Source organism: Pieris napi, chromosome 21 (assembly GCF_905475465.1).
Source record: "Pieris napi chromosome 21, ilPieNapi1.2, whole genome shotgun sequence".
In the NCBI taxonomy this organism is placed as follows: Eukaryota; Metazoa; Arthropoda; class Insecta; order Lepidoptera; family Pieridae; genus Pieris; species Pieris napi.
Genome location: NC_062254.1, coordinates 2,953,037 through 2,976,661, shown reverse-complemented (window position 1 = coordinate 2,976,661; position 23,625 = coordinate 2,953,037). Strand labels below are relative to the sequence as shown.

General features: G+C 31.7%; 2 protein-coding genes across 2 annotated transcripts in view; one reads left to right on the top strand and one right to left on the bottom strand.

Annotated features, from left to right (window-relative positions):
* LOC125060546 overlaps nt 1-11,857 on the bottom strand; it is a 79,414-nt gene extending 67,557 nt beyond the window's left edge. Inside the window, exon 1 of the mRNA XM_047665510.1 lies at nt 11,669-11,857. Within this exon, the coding sequence (XP_047521466.1) occupies nt 11,669-11,763 (95 nt within the window). The 5' untranslated portion in view covers nt 11,764-11,857. The remainder of the gene's footprint in view (nt 1-11,668) is intronic.
* LOC125060548 (calcium uniporter protein, mitochondrial) overlaps nt 1-23,625 on the top strand; it is a 106,051-nt gene that overhangs the window by 69,448 nt on the left and 12,978 nt on the right. The gene's annotated exons all lie outside the window — the stretch shown is intronic.

Here is a 23,625-nt window from a genome sequence, read left to right as displayed (position 1 = left end):
TCATGACGAATTACAAGTAGATATAATTTCCTTGTTTAGTCACGATTTTAACGCTAATAAGCGAACATTTTAATAGAAAAGTTCTTTAGCCAATTTTTTATAAATAACAAGATACTACTGCCAATCAATGTGTGTATATTTTAGAAATGTCCTTATTCGTGTATTCAAAGTCAACCGGAATGAATATCTGTCGAAGTAGACATGGGGAGAAATTGGCTGTGCCAAAAATCAATGTGGAATTGTTTAGGAAAAACAGCTTTTGTATGGCAATTAAGGTTTACAATAATTTACCAAAAGAATTAAAAGATCTTCCGACTAGTCTTTAAAAATTCGACTTGGTGTGTAATTTGATAACAAATATATTATTAAATAAATTATTATTTGCGTGAGATACTGTAGTTGATATAAATTTAACATATGATATGATACGTACAATACAAGTTATATAAGAATTGACCAATTCATATGACTAATAAGTAAAATTTCTTTAAAGAAAAATTTGCGCGCCATTATGTGTGGCAGAATATGCGAACTTACGATTGGTACCACCTTACACATTTTTGTACCATATTCTTGCAAATTATTAATATTATTATGTCAAAAATTGCTTTTATTAATTTTAGACAAATGGTTTGACAGCTAAATGGCATTATGCGGCCTTTTAAAACGTTAAACATTTAGTGCCTTCAGTAGCTAGTTTCAGGATAGCCAGTTTCCTTCGTTGTACTACTCTACTACTTTGAGGACAATTCCGCATTAGGCAATTTTTTTTGCAAAGCGGTGATCGGAATTAATACTTTATTCCTTAATACTTGGAAACCAACACGTTTTGATAACGTACTAAATAAACCCTTAAAACTAAACAATAGAATCAATCAAAGTTCGCTGTTTTCATAGCTGAGTGCTAATGCTTTTCTAATTGAACTCATGTGACTACGTCCTTGACCCTAATGTGTCCACTTGTGATAGATATGAGATTATCATAACTCCTTAAATAGTATGTTTGCCTGGTACTTCTGTATTTAGCTTGTTTGTAATAATATTAAAAAAGAAATGAATATACGATATACGAGTGACATATACATTACGTATTTTGTTATGATAATATATTTTTTATTTTATTTATTTATTTACACTTCGTTGCAAAAAAAAAGAATGAAAGACAATACAAAAAAATTATAAGGGATGCAATGGGCGGCCTTATCGCTAATAAGCGATCTCTTCCAGGCAACCCTAGTTAATGAGAAAAACTAAAAAAAAAAGAAACAGGATGCGTGCGAGAAGTGCAGAACCAAATGTTATATAAAAAAATATATATATAGTACCTTAATCTATAGTATTTTATTGAAAAATTAAAGATGTCGCAAAAATGGACGAAGATTTCCTCGTAAATTCTGGCCAGCGTCGTCTATGAGTCTGATATGAGCAAAACTAACAAAATAAAAAGATTTTTGACATAGGAAAACTAAGGCGAAAGATGGCTTTATACTCCGACGTAATAGTTTCTGCTTTCAACGAAGATTCCTTGTATTCGTTATATCGTTCAGGACGTGAAAGTGTCAATTATACGATACATACGTGACTCTCGACTTCAGACAATTCTGTTTCTTTTGTACGTGAGGCGGGGATTAAAAGCTTAGTGTTTTACTTTGGCCTCCAATTATAGCGATAAATCGTAGCTTCGCCCTATACCTTCTAACCAATACGACGATGGCCTGTACTTATTTAGTAGCTTGTTAAAGGTAATCACAGTGAAACCATATTATGTAGTAAACATTGATTTTGCTGTTAGATCAATGTTGGCGTCGGGTCAGTGTGAAGTCGTTTGAACCACTTCGGTGCATCAATGGTATTTTCTTTATAGGTATGTGCGCAATTAATAATTGGTGACATGTGTAATGAAGGTATATAAAAAGAAAATGATTGAAGAAACGGGTGCAATATGAGGCCAAGATTCATTTAGGATTTTGCCACTGGATTTTTATTGTTAAACATATTATGATTATGAGCGTCTATTTTGTATTGTTAAAAATAATTTGTCATGTCAAATCTACGAAAGTACTACCTTGACTATAACTTACGCATTGTATAAAATCCTTCCATTATCACAGTAGGCTTTTATAACAAAAGCTTTTCCCTATCACATAACACCCATTCATAAATGTCTCTTAGATGTTCTCGTAAAAGGACTTTCTTTTCGGTTATATTTACTCGTAGTTCCTTTGAGTCTAACAATGATTCAGATTGCATTGCAAATAGATATAAAGCAAGTTTTCTTTTATAAGTAGTAGTACAGTAATCTCCCATATAACGCGTATTCGTATAACGCGATCGCCGCGTCCGATATAACGCTGTATTCCTCTACCTATAACGCGGAGATTTCTCAAGTTATATTTAAGTATAATTTATAATGACTTGACAGAGTCTTATTTAAATTGTGTTGTTATAAAATTAAACTAAATAACTTTACTTAATTTGGGTTCCTAGTTTTTAATTGTTCGAAAAACGGTTTAACGAGAATACTCCTGTAACCCGATTTCCTATAACGCAGTCCGGGTCTACCGCGTTATAGGGATCCCCCCTATTCCGTATTCTTTTAATTGTAGTGAAATACTTATTTTGGTTATGACATATTTTGTGGTTGTCGTATTTTGGTTTGAAGGTATAGAATATTAATTGATGATTCAAACTCAAACTCAAAATATCTTTATTCATATAGGTAAACAAGTACACTTATGAGCGTCAAAAAAATTAGAAACCTACTACTAAATATAGTAACAACGTAGATTTGTGGAAATTTAATTTATTCCAAACAATATAATATATCAAATGTACCATTCCATTGTTATATAATTAACTTTTAAGTTTGTTATGGAAGAGCTGGGAACCATGACACAAGTATTTTTTACTTAAAAGGTTTCCCAAATCTTACACAATAATGCATTGTTATAATTAATAAACACATTTTTATTTATTTATTACATTTAGAACGAATGCTTTTGTTGCTATCTTTCTAAAAAGAATTTCAGTATAATGTTTCTAGTTTATTCACAGATAAAGTGTCTAGTTGAATAGCGAGACTTGTATGCCGACAGATTACATTTTTCATAAAGTGTTTCCCAGACGTCTAGACTTATTATTAAGAAGGTCAGGGAAATCTTCTGTTCTGCAAGTTCATTGCTGTTGATTACATGAGCAGTTTTATAGTTTTTGAAATCATTATGTACATTGCGAATGTTTAGAAAGAATACTGGAAATATTCTTTGCGTATATGTGTTGTAATGGCTTTTTATAATAATGTAATTTATTTAAGTATTTCTATTTCTTGTATTATTTAGCTATAATTTACTTTTGAAAATGAGCTATGGAATCGAGTACCTCAAAACCTGCGGTTGGGGGTCTTTGAATACTTTAGGCAGCAGTTGTCAATCACCTGATGGTGGCTTTCAAAATTCATAATCATTTATTCATATAGGTAACACAATGTACACTTATGAAGGTCCAAAAAAAAATGAAATGCTTCTAATTTTACATTTACTGCCAGATCTCAAATCAAGGGCGTTGAACGGAAGAGAAGAACTGGCAATAAACTCTCTGCCGCTCTTTTTAATCGCCAATTTTTTTGTTTTACACAACGTTTGTAAGGAGCTGCAACCATTACACCATCTTCCACATGACATCTTAAGTAACTAATCATTATAAAATAAATTAAAAACAAAGATTTGTTCTCTATCAGCAGGAGGTATGGTGAAATAGGAGCGCGCACTTACATTCTCGTGGGAACAACACGCAATACATAGTTGAAATAACTAACATCACCGCATACACGAATTCAAGTACGACCAGTCACCACAAGTAGCACCCGTTCACGAGTATGACGTATGGCCAGCCATCGGTCGGTTTCATGGTAGAAAGAAAACATCAGATAGTTTTGCTGATGACACGTCCTTGATTTTTAAAATCAAACGACAAATGACAAATTTTGACGATGTGAACAATGCTCTGTCTTCGATTGTCCATTGGTTTAGTATGAATAACCTTCTACTTAATGCAAAAAAGACAAAATGCATTAAATTTTGTGCAAAAAATGCAAGGGTTATGGATACTAGACCAATTATAAACGGTGAGGAAATGAGGATGATACAACTGTATTTCTCGGAATCACCATGGATTCAAAACTTCAGTGGTCCCCTCATATTAACGGATTAGCGAAGAGACTTAGTTCTGCAGCCTACGCGGTTAAAAAAATTCGCTCACTAACTGATGTCGATACAGCTAGACTTGTTTATTTTAGTTACTTTCATAGCTTAATGACTTATGGCTTATTATTATGGGGTCATGCTGCTGATGTCGAAACTATTTTCATCCTGCAGAAGAGGGCTATTCGTGCAATCTATAATTTAAAATGTAGGGAATCTCTTAGAGATAAATTCAAGGAAATTAATATACTTACCTTTCCCTCGCAATATATTTATGAAAATATTATGTATGTATACAAAAATAGTGATAAGTTTACTAAAATAGAACATACGCACAATGTTAATACACGGAACAAACGCAGGCTGCAATTTCCCCGTACTAGACTATCTAAAGTTATAAAGATTTGTATTTTTGTTTGGTAATGAATAAACTCAAAAACTTGCCGCCGATTTCAATAATCCTTTCACCATTATATGCTATGCTACCTAGCTCATATACATAAAGAAATATATCCTATATTTCTAAGATATTAAAAAGTATATAGGTAGGTAATAAATAGTCTGAATTCTTTTAAAAATGTAACGTCAAGTGAGCATGAAGCGATTTAGCTACGTATGTGTCTCAGTAGAAAAATGGTGCGGTGAAACGCTAGCGGTCACGGTCGGGTGACCACGTGCGCTGGGCGTTGTAATCACTGGAAAATTTGATTGTGAAGCGATATGTGATTTATAGATTTAATCAGAATTAGCGTGATTTAGGTGTTAGTTACAATGATAGATGTTTGGAAAAGTGATTAAAAATTTTTATTAGCTAGAATAGGATTTGTTTAAAAAGCTAGATACAGTTAAATTTTTGTGTATGGTTTAAATTTCAGCGAGTTAAATAAATAGGTATATATTTGAAGGTTGTTTTTTTATTCGATCAGGATTTGTGACCTAAGTTCATATTTATATTGATTCTATAGATATGTTTTACGTATTTATTAAATATGCGTTAGTTTTGTTTAATGTGTGCTTCTAATACATATATATTATTATATAGCTATCTCATATTTCGTATTTAGATAGGCATTATTTCTTACTAAGTCTAAGATCAGATATAATGCGCATGAGCGTAAGTATCTGGCTAATTTTCTTTGATAACGGCTAGTATTGTCCAGTTAAACCACGCTCTAGTTACTTGGAGATGCACAACACTTTACCGTGTGCAATACATATTTATATTTACATCGACAAGACAAAATACACCCAAAAGTAATGTTAATAAGGTTTGAAATGAATCGGCCACAGTAATGATATTTGAATTTTAACAATAATCTTAATACTTATAAAAAGTGAAATATGAATTTAGATTTTTAAAATAAAGATTGTTTAATCGTTTTATATTAATATTTAAATTCCTACAATAACTATTAGAACCTTCTTAGAAAACCTAGACATGTTGAAGAAGGAAATTACTTTATAATCATTGATTAAATATCAAGCGAATTTTTTTAAAGTTACTTATTAGAACACTAACATGTTAAAACTCTTTACATTAAGTTAAGTTCGATGGCGTCATAAATATTTAACAACAAAAAATCTCAAAGAATTCCAAAGCATTGTTTCATTATAATAAAAACTGACTTTTTAAATTAAAATGTTCCCCAAGATTTTTAAAAGCATAATACAGGATTTAGTATGCAAAACGTGTACAGAAAAAACTTCCTGAAAATATATTTTCATGGAACCCGTGTCTCGGGTTACTCTGTGTCGAGATTAACCTCAAAATGGTTTGAATTAAAATCGTCGATACAGTAACTATCAAAAACAAAAATGTGTGCGTCTAGGTGTAGACACGTAAGAAGTGAAACTTCTTTATGACCTTATTTTTCGAAAAATGATCTACTATATGCAACTTTACAGAAATTGGTTAAATAAAGTTAAATTAGATAAAGTTTAACAAAAGGCTTTTATTATCATAGACATGAATACAAATACAATTATTTCATTTTAACTTATTACTGTACTACTATGTAGTACTAAGATTATTACAGAATTTCATTAATTGTAATATAATTATTAGTACAGTAGAACCTCGATAAGATAAAGTCCAAGGGAAACACAAAATATTTTATGTTATAGAGGTTTTAAGTTATCAAGGTTCTATGTCAGGTAAAGGTTAATATAGAGGTATGTACACGTTTCTATGTACCCTTCCTCCCATTTTTACTTGAATGCATCAGAAGGATGGAAAATTAAATATGTAATCATATTTATTCACATTACTTACATTACATAAAAATAAAACAACAACTAAAGGTTTAGTCTACTTAAAAAATCTGTGATTTTCTTTTGTTGTAAAAAATTCACTGTTTCTAAATCGATTTGATTTTCAATGACAAATAGAGAGGAGAATACATTAACACATTAACTTATGATGCAAGTAAGTCGTTGTCACAAAGCTAACCGCCGCAAAGCTTTGAAGAATTTAGATAAAGCAAACAATAGGTAATGTATTGTTTACGTTAACAATACATTAGTAAACACGTGTAAGCAATAAATACCGAAACCATTTGTTTTGACACTCTTATAAAATGACTCATTCACAAACAATTTTATGTTATAGAGGTTGTGGAAACATTTCTTTTAGTTACTGAGGGCCTATACAGAGATTATTTATTTACGTTATAGAGGTTGCGTCTTTTAAGTTATAGAGGTTTTGGGCTCTGATGGGAAGGGAACATAGTATTTTTTGAAGTAACAGAGGTTTTTATGTTACCGAGGTTTACGTTATCGAGGTTCTACTGTATTACTATCATTGTTATCGTTATTATATATTTTTGTTACTAATGGCTTCGAATCTCTTCGGATCAACCGTGGGAGGGACAAGAAAAAGATGGCGCGTAACGGAAAAATGTGACGCGTAACGAAAAAATGTTACACAAAATTTTTTTCCAACCCCGATAAAGAAGTTTCACTTCAATAAAGTACAGTTACATAACGGTATAATTTTTTTTATTAAAATACAATACGCCAAATAGTATTTACTATTTACATCATTTTAACAAAACGTCATTATTCCACGCATAGATTATATGATTTTCTTTATAAATAAGTTTTTAAACAATATACAAGCTGAAATGATATTATAAACTTTAGACATACACATCAATTACATTAGAACACAAAAATAACTCACAAAAATAAAACTGCAATATTAAAACTAAACCTAAATAAAAACGGAAATTGCTCATACAGTATTCTAATAATAGAATGCAAAAACACTTTCATTCCTCCAGTAAAAGTTTAAAGTTGTATTATTTAACTAGGCATTTTGTGCGCGTCCGGCGGAGAGCGATTTTTTAGTACTGTGTATGGCCACACAACCTTTTAGATGTCTCATGTTTTCTTTATCTGTGATCATTTGTTTGTTCCTTTTGTGTTTTCTATAGCGTTTCTATGAGTAATGGCATAACTGTCAGCTATCATTGTCATATGTCGCAGAGTTCATATTAATGTATTTCGTAATTCGACAATAACAAAAATTATATTTAATAGCAAACAGTTACACTAAAAATATAGCCAGAATTACATAATATTTAACTACAAAAAGGTTAAAATTTTTCTAAAGCAAACAAAGATTACAAATTATTATTATTCAAAACACTTAACTTATTAGTGATACCTAATTTGGCTGTGTTGTGTGATGGTGTCAAAGTGTAGTATTAACCACATCAAAGACTCAACAGTTTAAAACCAATAATACTTGTGGTTTATTCGATTTGCCAATTGTTTTCTTTTGTGTTTTAACTTGCAGGTGTTAGTAACGTTATTTCTCCATCATTCATATATATATATAAGTATAATAGAAAGTCGTATTAGTAATGTAGTATAATGACGATCGAATCCCTTCCCGACATTCCGAACGATTTCCCGGCAAAGCCGTAATGCAACTAGGATTACGGCTACGAAACATTGCGAATGAAAGGACCGAAGGAGATCAAGAAATTGCACGTGAAGAGCGCCTCATTAGTATGGCTCGACTTCGTGCTTCTCAATCAGAAGAGCAAAACGAGGCAGCCCGCGAACAGCAATGCTAACTTCTTTTGGCGCGTTAGGGAAAAATGATAAGAGTAAATTTTTATAATGCGCGCGAACACCGTCACAAAAAACGGATACGCGCACGCCGTCACAAAACGCCGACACCCTGAAGTTAGCATAGTTAACATTAAAATAAAAAAAATCAATTTCTTTAATTATGTAGAAATATTTTTTTTTTGATGTTTAAATAAACTGTATTTAACTAGATAATGCGTTATAATCAAACTTTCAATGTATTAAATACCTTTTTTCTATTGTCAGTGTCGTTTTATATATAAACGTAGTTTTTTTACGCCAAAGAAGTATAACTTCTAACGCGTGTCAAAACACATGTTTTTTTTATATTACTTATTAATTATATTATTATACTAATAAAAAAATTAACTTAATAAAATATAAAATCTGCTCATTTATAACTTCTAAGGCGGAACAAAGTTACTCTATAAACACGAGTTAAATATCCGTTGAGTGGTTAAAAAGATCTTCATACAAGCGACATTATACGTTGAAAAGTTTTCTGTTTTGACGATGTTAGCCGAAATACGTTTTGTATAATACTTTCGAAAACTTCCAAGGACTGCAATAAGTGCAGTTGGTAACAGCTGTAACAGGGTTTATGATAAAACTTGTGTTATTAAAATGCGGCGTTTCACAAGAAATTGCTTAGTGGTAAAGCATAGATATGAATATTTATTTTATTTATTTTGGTATAAGATATGTATTCTTTGGTAAAGAAGGCCATTGTGGCTTAGTGTTTAACTCTGTCAGCGTATTATCTAAGTTCCTTTTTCGATTTAGGGCAAATCAGAAATTGTTTCGGATTTGCCCAGAAAGATTGAATCTGCCGTTAAAATGCGATGAATGTATCCTATTTAATGGAACTTCTGACTATAGATGATATTTGTAACTATAGCTGCTACCTTAATAGTATATAATGAACACATTTTATTATAAACTTTTAAAGGGCAGTAGATAGTACTTTGCGTGCTAAGGTTTTTTTCTAACAATTGGCCATTTGACAGTTCGAATTATAAAGTGTTTTTGAGATATATATATGTATAATTATGGCGATATATAGAAGCGTAAAGTAAAATAAATTTCGTATAATCAAAAAATCGGTCCCGAATTAGGCGCGTCGACAATAACTTTGTAAATACTGTTTTTGTCTGTCTAATCCTACTACTTTATTTTAATTTTGTTTTTAATTACTAACAACAATATCGGGAACAATATTTTTCTTAAAAAGCCGGCAAAGCATTCGCGAGCCCTCATCGAGAATATCCATGGGTATTACTTATATCAGGTGAGTCTCCTGCCCGTTTGCCCCCTATAAAAATATAAACAAATAATAATATATATCAGGTTTTTATTTTTAAATAAAGGGTTCAATCAGAATAGAGATCGGCTAGACTGCACGAGGTATTTTTCAAAAGACTAGGCAATAGCGTTTGTCAAAATGGCATGACCAAATTTAAAAGTTGACCTGTCCGTTAAAATCTCGTCCAATTTATTTTCGAACACATCGAAAAACATTTTGAAGAGTTTTTCATTTGAATGCTTCCCGTGGGCATAGTAAAACCTTTTTGTAATGGATTTAGAGGTTTGGTTATTTTATATGGTTGATGTTTTCCAAGTCAATAAACGAAAAACTTTTTTGTAAAGTTTCTTACTCATATACACTTATTTAATTATTAATTTATATATTTTAATTTTAATTTAAAATTATAGAATTGTCGGACATTTTGCCTGCTTACATAGGTATAGGTATATAAGTTTGATTAAAATTATTCACGAAGAAAAATAGAAAAGACAAATAAAATAAAAATTAATGATTTTTTTCTGATCAATAATTTTCGTATTTGTCACGTATTTCTTATGGGACAGTGCAAAAATTCAAAATCATTTATTCATTTAGATAACCCAATGTACACTTATGAACGTCAATAAAGAAATACACTGGTGGCACATGGTGTAATAGTTGCAGCTCCTTACAAAAATTTCGTGAAACCAAAAACTTGGAAGAGAGTTTATTTCCAGTTCTTCTCTTCCGTTCTACGCCCTTGATTTGAGCACTGGCAGTAAATGAAAAGGTAGAAGCATTTCATATACATTTTTTTTATTTGACGATCATAAGTGTACAATGTGTTACCTATATGATTAAATGATTTTTGAATTTAGAATTTTATAACATCGGATTACATAATCTTTGACGCCTCGTTATAATTCCTACACAAAAACTAACAACACTCAATACCCGTAACATTCAACCGAGAACACTTAATTATTCTTCAATGAATGCTTGATTGATAACAGTATATTGTAATTAACATTTCTTCGTACCATAGCGCACCGTGAAAACAAACTGACGGAGAAAGCCAGGAATTATATCGTTAAAAGTGATCTTATAAAAACTTAACAATTTCACAAATTGCTCTTCCACACTGCTGGTAATTAACGGTCTTAATTGTCGCTTTAAGAAATCGCGGAATAAACTGTACGTCATTTTACTCATGCCGTAGAATACATCTCCCCTTATTCATAAATCTTTCTTATCCAATATAGTCTGTTCTGTCTCTTTCAGTTAAATTGGGTTTACACAGCTTAAAAAGAGACAGCTAAATCGATTCACGAGCAACTTAAGTAGCAGTTCTAACAAAGTTCTGTGTAAATGTCCATTTAACTTTTAAATATGAGTAATAAAACGCGCGAAAAATTACGCTTCATCGCCTTTGCATATTATGTGAATTTAACTGTGATTTAGTTTAAAAATAATCATTTAAATAATTATTTGTGTATATAAATCTGTGAAATGTGGAAATATTTCAGAAAAGTCTGCACTTAAGTTTTTAACAGCTTAGTTTGATCTTTTCAAAAGCCTTTTGTGAACAGCCCTTGTGTAGCTCTACGAGTGGCTACGGCCTACAAAACACTACGAGATTCGTAGCGCCCTTTTCCTTTTCATAATAACGCTATTATTTTGTGCTATTTACTACCGTCATTAAATTTAATGAACTTCTCTTAGCTTTATGAAGTAAGTGAATTATAATAATAAGTTGCGATTTTTAATAATGTAATAACCACCAAAATACATTTTGGTACAGTAAATAATTGGCTATTGCTGTGCAAAGTTAAACTGAGAATGTAAAAGCAATACTCTATTTCAACTTTGTTTCAACAATTTACTCACATACCGTATCTCATACATTGTGAAATAGCTGCCTTAAAATAAAAGAAAGTTTCGCATTTTAAGCCTTTAAATTTCAACTTTCAACTAACAAGGTATTAATACCGTTTTCTAAAATTAATTTTTAAGATCAATTTTTTTTAAATAGCTATAAGAATCTAGTTGAAATATTTTTCTATTAATTTCTCTTGTCATCACATACCTTCTACGTTTGCTGTGTCCCTTTTTCCTCGCATTAGAGGGCGGGTCACTCGCATAGGGACCACCGTCCCCTTCAGCACTATGTCCAGCGCCCATCTTACCCCATAAGTCACACACAGTCACTGACACTACCGGATCTCAGCTAACTACGGCTAAGCATCTGTGCGTTACTCGGCCGGACGGCTATGTGAAGCGTACCGTCGCGTGCGCACTCCCACTTGTGTTAATTGGTGCGAGCATAGCGATGACGTTCGATTTAATTGGGGGCAATTTCATTGATGCTAAAACTATTTGGAGATCAGGATTATCAGAATTTGTCTATTCTGGATGAGTAAGAATTGTTAATTACTATCTCGTACCTAAGAAGTTAAAATACTTAAAGGCATTTTATTAAACTAATCTTTTATTTTGTGAAAAAACATTCAATGTAGTACGTTACTTTTACGCACTTTCGTTTGTTACCTGGTTAATTATTTCTATTTAAATCAAGATCATACTGCGTACTAATATTATTCTCAGGATTTTATCATATTAGGGAAGTTCGCCAGTTAAAAGTTTTAGTTACTTGTTCTAGCCATTATAAATTATTCATGCTAGATAATTACAACTGGAAAACATTGCAAATGAAGTGCTTGGCACTACTTGACTCGGCACACTATTTGAATAAGGTTACACAATTATTCTGAATATATTTTGCCATTTCTACGTTAAGTAAATGATGTTCCGCCTTTTTAATCGTAATGTTTGGTGGCACATTCGATTTTTAGAGGCCTACTCAAATATTTGCTATGATATACTCTTAAAAAAACTGCGCCACGTTTCGGGGGCTTTTCATCGTGGTCTTTGAGCAGTAGCTGTCTATCGCTGACGTCACGATTTCTGTGTTATATATTTAATGTATAAAAACAATAATTGTATTGTAAAATGACTTTGGTGCAATATAGAATCGCTTATCCACATAGTAAAATAACATAAAATAAAACTCTTATCTGCTTTACAGTTAAACTGTATTCTTACTTCACTTAATCTTATCTACTCATTAAATTACTCACTAAATCTACATATTACTTATAACATTTTATTTCTTATAAAATCTTGTTTTTCGGCGACCCCATATAATATTGGGTAAATCTCTTATCCATATATAATCTTTACGCTGCGGCAATTTTTTGTTATTACAAAGTGGTTTTCCCAACTTCATTTTCAACTAAATTTGTGTCAGCTTTTTTACAAAAAACGTTTTATTTATATTACTATGTATATATCGTCTATGGGTTCGTGGGAAGTGTACGGGTTACGGTTAAATTGTAAATTCCTTATCATACAATAGTTATGGTTTGCCTTTAAATGTCTTAAAACTGAATTAAATTTCTAATAACCTGTCTTATAATTAATAATAATAAAAAAGTTATTAGATATGCTATTAGTTAAGTAACTTGTAACTTAGTATTTTTATGCATGCATAAATGCACAAGCCTCCTCTACTAGCCGTCTTTTCCCTTCCTCTTATGATACTATGATACGCTGTATATAATGCCGGCATAATTGACTTTCAACGTTATATTTTTATTGATATAAGCGGAAATAAAAGACAATATTAATAACAAGGATATCTTGAAAAATAAAACCACCGCGCTTGATTGACTCACTCAGTTTATAAAATTGCTTGGTAAACAATCCCAGAGCTTTATATTTCCTCTTAATGAATACAAAAGATAAGAGGAGCTTTTAAGGTATTAAACGCCTGAAAGTTTCGCATAAATAATTGATACGTATACAATGTTTTGAAATGTTTGCACGTGTATCTGTGAAAGTAATATTATCTGTAATTGTGAAAAACATTTAGAATTTGATTACCAAGCATTCGTGGTTTAGCCACGCCTTTAAACCGGATAAAGGGTATGATTCCTAGTGTTACAGTAATTGCTTGGTAAGCATAAAATGTTATTATAGTTGTGTTTTGTTTAAAAATGTATGTCGTATCAGTTAGTATTTTTGTAGAAAAACTATGCGATTTCTAATTCTAATGTTATTCCTAATTTTTGAAAACTACTTTCTAGTAGGAATCAAAATTGCGAAGTACAAGTAGCAGTATGATAAAAATACTATATCGATTTAGTATACCATGTCACAAGTTTCGTCCGCAATGCGCGCTTTGCACAAATTACTTTAACACTACAAATCTCAATTAGTGAAAGAATTGCGCATTTCGTCTCGCACCGTAGATTTGCCCCGGATACCATATAGTCATTACTTTCGCTCTTACAGAAAATGGCAAATGAGAGAAAGAAACGGTAACAGATTTTATTTTATAATGCTCGCGCTGATTGTGATAAATTAGCTTTTCTTATGTTTATCGAAACATCTTTGCTTTCTTGATGATGATGAGCAGTTGGCTATTTAAAATAGTAATAAAAATATTACGTTTAAATTGACTGGTATTTCTAGTTATAAAATTTTTCGTTATATTTTTCTATGCTCTTTATATAACGAAGCAAAATAACAATGTTCAGTCAATAAAATACATTTGATTTTATTGAATCGGTATCAGAAATTGAATGGCTGCATTGTTATTCTACTGATTTGTTGCAGGATTTTCATTCTTGTTAACTGGAGCTTATAAGCTCAACAAATATATTTCTTTAATAATCTCGAACGTTCTAATATTAAGCATAACAATTTATATAGAACATACATCAACATACTGACAGAAGATACGCAAGTGTGTTGCCGGCCTTTTAAGCATAGATTATTTTTTTGTTAAGTTAAATAATAGATATACTCTATGTTTAAACGGTCAGTTGTGGGTGACCTATTAAGAAAATCCTAATCGAAATTAATTTAAAAAATTGTATAAGTACCTAAAGGTTTAGTGTAAACAAATTTACCCTCCATTGCTATTTATATTACTCTCACATTCAGTACATTATATTAAAAGCATTCCTCATCGTACAAGACCCGAGAACCACCCAACTTTAATCATCCCTTTCGGGTGACAGAAATATGTAGGTAAGTTTTTCCCAAACGTGCTGCGTCGTTTTGATAATATTTATGTTACTGAGGTCTTATTACCCTGAAGAAACTGTGGAAAAAAGCTCCTAATTGTATAATAATTACAATTCCAATAAAAACATGCCGGCCGGAAAGGTACAACTTTGTCTGTGTAAAATCATGTCTCGTTCGAAGGATAATTTATAATTTGTTAGCGTAAGTTGATTAAAAAAATTGTTTTGTCTAGATAAAAAAAACCAAGTAAAGGTTTTTAGATATTTAAGTAGTTAGATTTAAATCATCCCACCAAAAAATTATTTAAGGGTATTAATTGATAACGAAGGGTTATTTCAGTACTAATTCTAAACGAACATAGCAACAGTCTTTTATCAAGGCAGAATACAAAATACCATCCGTATCACCTTGACGTCCGTCGTTCCACAACTGAGCGATTCTTAAGGCAATTTCTTCCGCGCACCACTACTATTTGGAACCAGCTGCCCACTGAAGTATTTCCGAACCAATTCAACTTAGGGTCCTTCAAGAAAACAGCGTACCAATTCTTTAAATGCCGGCGTTTGCGAGCCTTGTGGCAGTGCGAGTGTCCATGGGCGGTGGTATCACTTAACATCAGGTGAGTCTCCTGCCCGTCTGCCTCATGTAACATAAAAAAATGTTTTCAGTCAATCGGAAAGTCCGCATTTTAATTAATCAGAGGTGGAATTGTAAATTCAAGTTAAATTCAATATGGACTAAACTATGCCGGAAAGAATCTTTGTGATCAAAGAAAACTCTTTGTCTAAAGAAAATAAATTGTTGTTCTGAAGTTGAAGAAGAAACTATAGTGTTTTTAATGAATTATTTATTTTTAAATTGGGATTGGTAATCAAATGTTAAGTTGTGTATAGTTAATTATAAATAAATAAATAGATCTGTAATATATATGAAATGGAATATAATAGACTTTATGAACCTTTGATTTGAATTTATTCGTAATATTACAGTACCAAAGCAATATTCCAAAGCAATTCGACTTAAGGTCCTTCAAGAAAAGAGCGTTTCAATTTTTAAAAGGCTGGCTACGCACTCGCGAGCCCACTGGCTTTGAGTGTCCATGGGCGGCGGTATCACTTAACATCAGATGAGCCTCCTGCCCGTTCTTATAAAAACAAAGTTCAACCACTCATCTGTTAGTAGCCATCGCATATAGCGTATAAGCTAGAGACACAGGGTGGGATCACCGACGAAACTATCATTGTTCCGGGGTAGTAGGCGCAGAAGGCGCACTTAAAAAAACTATTGAAAGAATGAATTGTCAGAGGCATACCTTCGTAGAAAGGCAGGTTTATTCATAGTTTTTAATCTTGAGCTTTTGTTAACATTCCGGTAGATAAATAATACTTGAAAATAATTTCTACATACTTAAAAATTATTATGCAGAAATGTACCCTTTGTAATCATTACTTCGGTTTTGGTTTTGGTTATTTATCATTACTTCGTCTATATTTTCGATCCCCTTCGTTTAAATTCAGAGTAATCATAAATTCGCTGAGTAAGGCCTAAGGCTCATTCATCAACTTAATTCAACTCCAACCGTACGACCGTCGTTATGTCATTTGACAGACATTTTTCTCGCACGAGATTATAATTTATTTTCCAAACTAAAAAGATATAAGTTTACTTTTTTTAACACCGGTGGCAAAAAAGGATAAGTTTTTGTAAGGAGTAGTTAAGGAGAAAATCACGTTTAAGAATAATATGTAGTTTCATTATAACTAGAAATTTTTACGTTACATATAATTACTATTTTCGTGTAAAAGTATTTTGGTATATGGTATTACAATTTAATACAAAATGAATATAAAAAAAAACCATTGACTTTTTTGTAGTTGGTTAAGAAATTTTCCAGCGAATATAATTACATCTTTCTTCGAAGAAATTCCCCCATAATCCCCGTACAATAAGGTTCTCGGAAAATTTCAATAATTTTCTATTCGCCGAGTTGCTTTCCAATTTATATTTATTCGCTCTTATCGACCTTGACAGATGTTTCTAATATTACATTTCTGAAATGTAAAATATATAAAATAATATTCACTGAAAGCATACGAAAATTTTCTATTTTATTTTCAAACTGCGATACACGTTCCTAATGTATAATCTTTAAACTACTTTTTGTCTCTTTCTGTAAAAACATATTAACCCTGAGATAAAAAGAGACACGAATCTTACTTACAAAGAATTACGTAAAGAACTATTTTCTATGTCCAAAACGTATTAAATCATTAATTGTCTCTAGTAACGTAATCCAACTAATACCTTAACATATTCAAAGCAAGTCGACTAAGCCGTTGTAAGTCGTGAGAGGTTTGGACCGACATGAGTTTAGTGCCAAGGGTTATTAAGACGAGATTCTCAACCCTCTATCACTTACTAAAACGGTAAGGCTGGATTGCCCTTACCTGGGTCACTGAAATTTGCCTATATTTGCCTGTATTTCTTTCACTAGCCAGACTCTAGTTCAGAGTTCCCCAAACTTTTTTGTGTCGTAGACCCCTTGCCATGTTTTTCAGTGTTGGGTAGACCCCTACTTACCTGATATTAATTTCCTGTAAATTTCTAACTGTAGTGAAGTTTAGTTTTAAAAACTTAAAGTAAAAACACATGTTAATTTATACATTTATTAATTGAATTTAAATTAAAACTACTCAAAATAAAATTTTGTATCTGTTATGTAAAATATACGTAGCATTAAATAAACTATAAATAAAATAACATAACCAATAAGTCAATATAATGTAATATGTTTTGATAATATAAGATAGTATGATGTAAATAAATAGGTACTATCAGTGTATGTGTTGAGATCCACTATCGTGGACCCCCATTCTTATTTCATGGACCCCCAAATTTTTTTTCGATGACGTCTTGCAGGTTGTCATAGACCCCTAGGGGTCGATATAAACCACTTTGGGAATCACTGCTCTAGTTGGTTCCTTTTTATCTTTAACTTTTTGATGCTTCAAGTACATTTGAAAGCTAAAACATCCCCAGTTAATTGACATAATACACGCTTGGAATTGCTTTGTTGCTCCTAAATTGCAATTAAGTCGATGTAGTTCTGGGAATTAGTAGTAATTAAACAATTTGTGTATTCAGTTGGTCATATAGTAGCGTTAAATTAGCGTTTAGCTGATTATGAAAACATTACTATTATTTATTAATATTTATAGTAATTATTCGTTGATATTGATACCAAAAGCAGTGTTGGCCTAGTGGCTTCAGCGTGCGACTCTCATCCCTGAGGTCGTAGGTTCGATCCTCAGCTGTGCACTAATTGAATTTCTTTCTAGGTGCGCAACATTCGCTTGAACGGTGAACGAAAACATCGTGAGGTAACCGGCTTGCCATAGACCCAAAAAGTCGATGGCGAGTATCAGAGACATAAGGGTGATCACCTACTAGAATTTTATATTGACAAATGATCATGAAACAGATAGGACGGAAATCTACCACTGATTTATTTATTTTATTCGTTGATATATTTGACTGTCAATTGTTTAAGTAATTAGCATTATTGAATACATTTTTTTGTTTAAAAACAGATTCCTTGTTAAGGTACAGAATGCGTATACTCACTTGTGTTGTGGTATGTCATGTGTCAACTGTCAACTGTCAACACTAAGCGCGAAAACAATACTTTGCGACATGTTATTTTTTTATTAAAGAACATCTCTTTATGAGTTTGATTGTCAATGTCACAATTAGTAGTTGATTTAATAAAAATAACAATGGGCGTAACGAAGCGAGCGAATTCAAGTTATTAACAGATAACCTTCAGTCAGGAGGTGGAATCTGAAAATAAAAGAAATATGAAAATGTTTTTAATTACGTCTGCCTGCTCTTTGTGATTTTATACGATAAACGTTTTTGTCTCATTAAAATGTAATTTGTGCCACAGCGCAGTGACATGAATATGAAAAGTTTTATAATCGTGTTACACGGCGCTTTTTGTTTAAACTCGCGTTAATAAAGTTTCATTCCAGACTTGTTAATTTAAAAATGTGACATAGCTTTTGCGTTTCATAGATTATAAACACCTATATATTATCAACAAGCGAAATTTTGAGAAATATTTTGAGTTTGAGTTTGAGCATGTGCTATAAACATACAGTTGTTTAATTTTATTAGTCTTTATTAAAAAAAATATCCAAAAAGTGCTTTTATTAATTGATTATACCGATAAACGTTCTCAAATCACTATATATCTATTGATGAACGATTAATAGTTACATAGTTCAAAAGACGAAGAAACACTATGTTTTATATTATGTAAATATTAGAGATTTTCAAATAAAAAGTATTTGAATAATAGCGTGATAGTGTGTGTTAATTTACTCGATGTCATCGTTGAACATTTTATTTGCGTGCTTTTAAAATATTCGTTTTGCCGATTTATAACATGGTCGTTGTTATATGTAAAATTTACTAATGAATTGTGAAAAGTATGCATTTATTTACATTTCTACAAGACGATTTGTCGATAAAGAATTATTTATTGTTTAAACAGAAACGTGTACTTGTTAATTAGTATTTTTTGTTTGGCGTGCGCGATCATAGCGAAGAGAGAAGTGGGAGAGGGTTGAATTGGCCCGAGGAGTTTTTTTGAATAATACCTATTATTTTGTATTATAATTAGTTTTTTTTTTAAATTAGACTATGGTAACTTGATTTATGTTAACATGAGCATAATTTTCTGGTATAAAGTTTTTGTTCCGATAAATGGACTATCTAAAACAAGAATATGTCTTTCAATATTATAACCAGTTCTTCAAATTATTGTTAAAGCCTTTTGCCATATAATAGTCAAGATTAGTGATTGTCCAGATCCAGCTAGATATTAATACCGGATAAAATTACTGACATTAACGTTTCTACGTTTATTTTAAACTAATAATCAGTGACGATATATTTCCAGATTTCTGTATTCAATTTGCTTGGAAAGTGGTCTACAAAAAAAAAATGAATCCATACAAATAATAGCAAATATATGAAGCTTAAAATAAAAAATAACTCACTTAAAAAGTAAGTAATATATGGAGGAGTTATGTATATTTTTAAGTCGGCTATGAAGAAGGCGGAGTAGTTAAACATTCGCTCGAACCGTGAAGGAAAACATCGTGAGGAAACCGGCTTGCCTCAAACACAAAAAGTCGAAGGCGTGTGTCAAGCATAGGAGGCTGATCATCTACTTGCCTATTAGATTGACAAAATACTATGATACAGATATCTGAGGCTCAGACCTAATAAATAATAGTTAAAAAAAACTAAAAAACACGGTTTTAAAGCACATCAAACTAAAAAGTGAAAAATAATTCCTAATTTAGGCTGAAAATGGTAATGAACAAAAAATACTGTGCTTAAAGCACAGTATTTAACTTAAGCTTAAGCGTGTTTTTTAACTATTATTTATTTTTTAGTTAAATTTTTTTTTTTAATTTTTTTTTCGGATTATTGCATTGTCATCTATCTTTGACAGGTGCGCAAAGTTTGAATTAAATCTGTCCGTTAAAAGTGGGTCAAAATCGAGTCCGAAGGAGTCGGTTACATACATACATACATACATACATACATACAGGTGAAGCTAATATAAAGCGTGTAAAAAAAGTTTTGACGTTACTGATTTTTTTATTGTTTATGATGGAGTAGGAGGGCTACTATCAATACTTAAACGCATCCACGCATCGTCGCAGGCGCATGAACTTTCTTCTTACATCATAATTTTTTTACGGGAAAGTGCCAAACATCTACACTTTCACGCAACAAACAAGATAATTGATGTTATTAGCATAAATTTATTATTTAGATGCAAGCTATATTGATATCAGTCGAAGAATTCGTGAAATTACTTGAAAGTGAAGTATGCGTAGGAGATAACGGTGTGATTATTGTGATTAAGTTGGAATTGCCGTCATGTCACGCAATTTTATATTTATTTATTTCGTAATCCTACTGCTAACAAAAATTCTATATTGATAAACAATTAATGATAAATAATGTGGTAGGCCGTGTGATTGTCAACCTTAGTACAATACAATCGTACAATGAAATGTGTTCGTACAATGGTGATGGAAAACATCTTGAGATTATCGGTAGTCTTAGTGTAGGATTCAGAGTCGAAATACTATACTATAGTATAGAAATCAAAGATGAGCGGTGCACTACTTGCCTATTTAAAAGCAATTAAAGAGAGAAAATATGATGCTCTCATCCCTGAGGTCGTAGTTTCGATCTCCGGCTGTAAACCAATGTACTTTCTTTTTATGTGCGCATTTAACATTCGCTCGAACGATGAAGGAAAACATCGTCAGGAAACCGGCTTGCTTTAGAACCAAAAAAGGCTGATCTATGCCTATTCGATTTACAAATGATCATGAAACAGATTCAGAAATCTGAGGCCTAAAAAGGTTGTAGTGCCACTGATTTTTTTTTATTTAAGCGTCATAAATATAATAATAAACGTATTCAAAGAATTTCTGCGTTTCATCTTTAAGCAGAGGCTTACATTTGCAAAGCAACCACCAGTGGAGCCTTTTTAACGAACGCTCTGTTTCTTTGTAGTGAGATTTGAAGCGAGACGTCTAAGAACGTCGTTTGAAGTAAGCTGTAGAAAATCCCTTTTGTGCTTTGTAATCAAAGAGAATGAAATAATTTGAGAGACAAATAGGTTTTCAAGATAATCTTAGAATTAGTTGCGCTACATTAGTGTTTCCCAACCTTTTTTGTGTCTTGCCCCTTCTAAAGTTCTTATGCCATAACATAATTTTTTAATATCAAAAACATTTAATTGTTCACTAAAGAAACTTAAATCATTCATTTTAAGAAGGAATCACTAGGAAATTGTTAACGAAACACACTAAGTAAATTGTCAAAACATTATGAAAAACTGAAATTCAAGTTCCAAAAGTCAACGTCAAAAATCATTTATTCATGTAGGTAACACAATGTACACTTATGAACGTCAAAAAAGAAATAGACATTAAAATAAGAAAAATTTAATTAGTTTTTAAAGGCCGGCAACGCATTTGCGAGCCCTCTTGATTTGCCCTCCGTAAACATGGAACTCGAACACGGACGAAATCAAACGATCACGGTAGAAACAGGTTTAACGTACAAATTATTATTTGTAATTTTGTCATTTAATTTTGTTTTGAAGGATGTGAACAAAGTGTAAATAGTTTAACTCATAATTATATTGTCTTTATTTTAATAAGTTTCACAATATTTTAAAGAAAGTATTTTTTAATTCAAAGCTTTAGATTACATTTTTTAATCTAAGCCAGACCGTGAATTAGTCCACTTTTCACGTGTTAATTAAAAAATAAATTAAACGGACTCTAATACTTTTCAACTAAAATAAAAAATTTAAGATATTATTTATTATCTATGTACCTACACAATATGTCCACTCCAAAATGCGACGATATATCAATTTTGCTGAAACTTGGACTTAGACTCTTTGCTAAGAATTTATTCCTGATTAAAATAAAACAAATTATTAGATGAGTTTTACTTTCCGATAAATTTGTGAACACATACGCAACTTAGCAAACGCCCTTGGGAGCATTAATAGATTATACAATTCCAATTGTACATGCAGGTCAATGACCCTTATTATTTGGAGTTACAATTATATAAAAGAAGTGTTATATACTCGATAAGCCCTTTATAGGTAACATGAGTGATACTTTGCTTAGCACTGAACAGTCGACTAGTTAAGTAGGTGAGAGCAATCAGTCCACGACCACCTCGCTAATAGAATCATTTCTTTGCCATAATGTTAATTGACTAGCTTGTGCTAGCTCGTATGAAAGACTATTGACTGTAATAAATAAGAACAAGAAGATTAAAAAGTTCTACGTTACGTTTTTTAATCTTAAAAAAAAAGTGTGTGTACTTATGTACACGCGTTAGAAGTTATACTTCTTTGACGTAACAAGATAAAAAAAAATTATTCTACGTTTGTAGAAAAAACTTAAATGTTGACTATAGCTAACTTCAGGGTGTCGGTTTTTTGTGACGGTGTGCGCGCGCATTGTAAAAATTTACTCTCATCATTTTTCCCTAACGCGCCAAACATTAAATTTTTGAAGTATATCTTCAAAAATTTAATGTTTGAATAATTATAGTATGTTGTCATTTCAATTTTACCTGCGTTTATTCTTTTGTTTTAAAATTCAATAAATAGACTGTGGAATACAAGTTCAATTCGAATCGGTACATCCTAAGAATTTAGGATGTAAATAAATTCTTCAGCTTTATATGAACTTGCGATCAATAGGACGACCCGTTAACAAGTACTATATATTGTATTTTAAGTATTCGTGAGTGGTACGAGACATTTGAATGTTATCGTACCCTGCAGCACGAACCATCGAGATAATTTTATTGACTACATACAGTTTTATTCATTTATTATTATACTTATATTTCGAAAGCCAAGGCTCACTTAGGGTACACCAGCGCACCATTCGCACAGACCTGCTCCATTCGTGTTTTGGGGGCAACTGGGAGACCAATATCTAAAGTACCAATTCGACTTAGAGCCCATCAAGAAAAGAGCGTTCTAATTCTTCAAAAGCCGCTGGCTTTGAGATTGTCCATGGGCGGCGGTATCACTTAACATCAATTGAGCCTCCTGGCTGTTTGCCTCCTGTTACATAAACAAAATTGTAAAAAGCAATTTTCTTAATTCACTTTTACCACGGTATATATAAATTTGGTTGAATTTGTACAAGAAACATTCGCTATATATAAATAGGACACCTTTTTCGCAATACTACCGGCCGGACTCCTGCCAATTTCCCATCTGTTGTATTAAAAAAATCCGACCAGGCTGGCTTTCTACGCCGGTTGCACTCTACCCCACCTGGAGGACATAGGTCCTTAGTCATGCCTTAAAAAAAA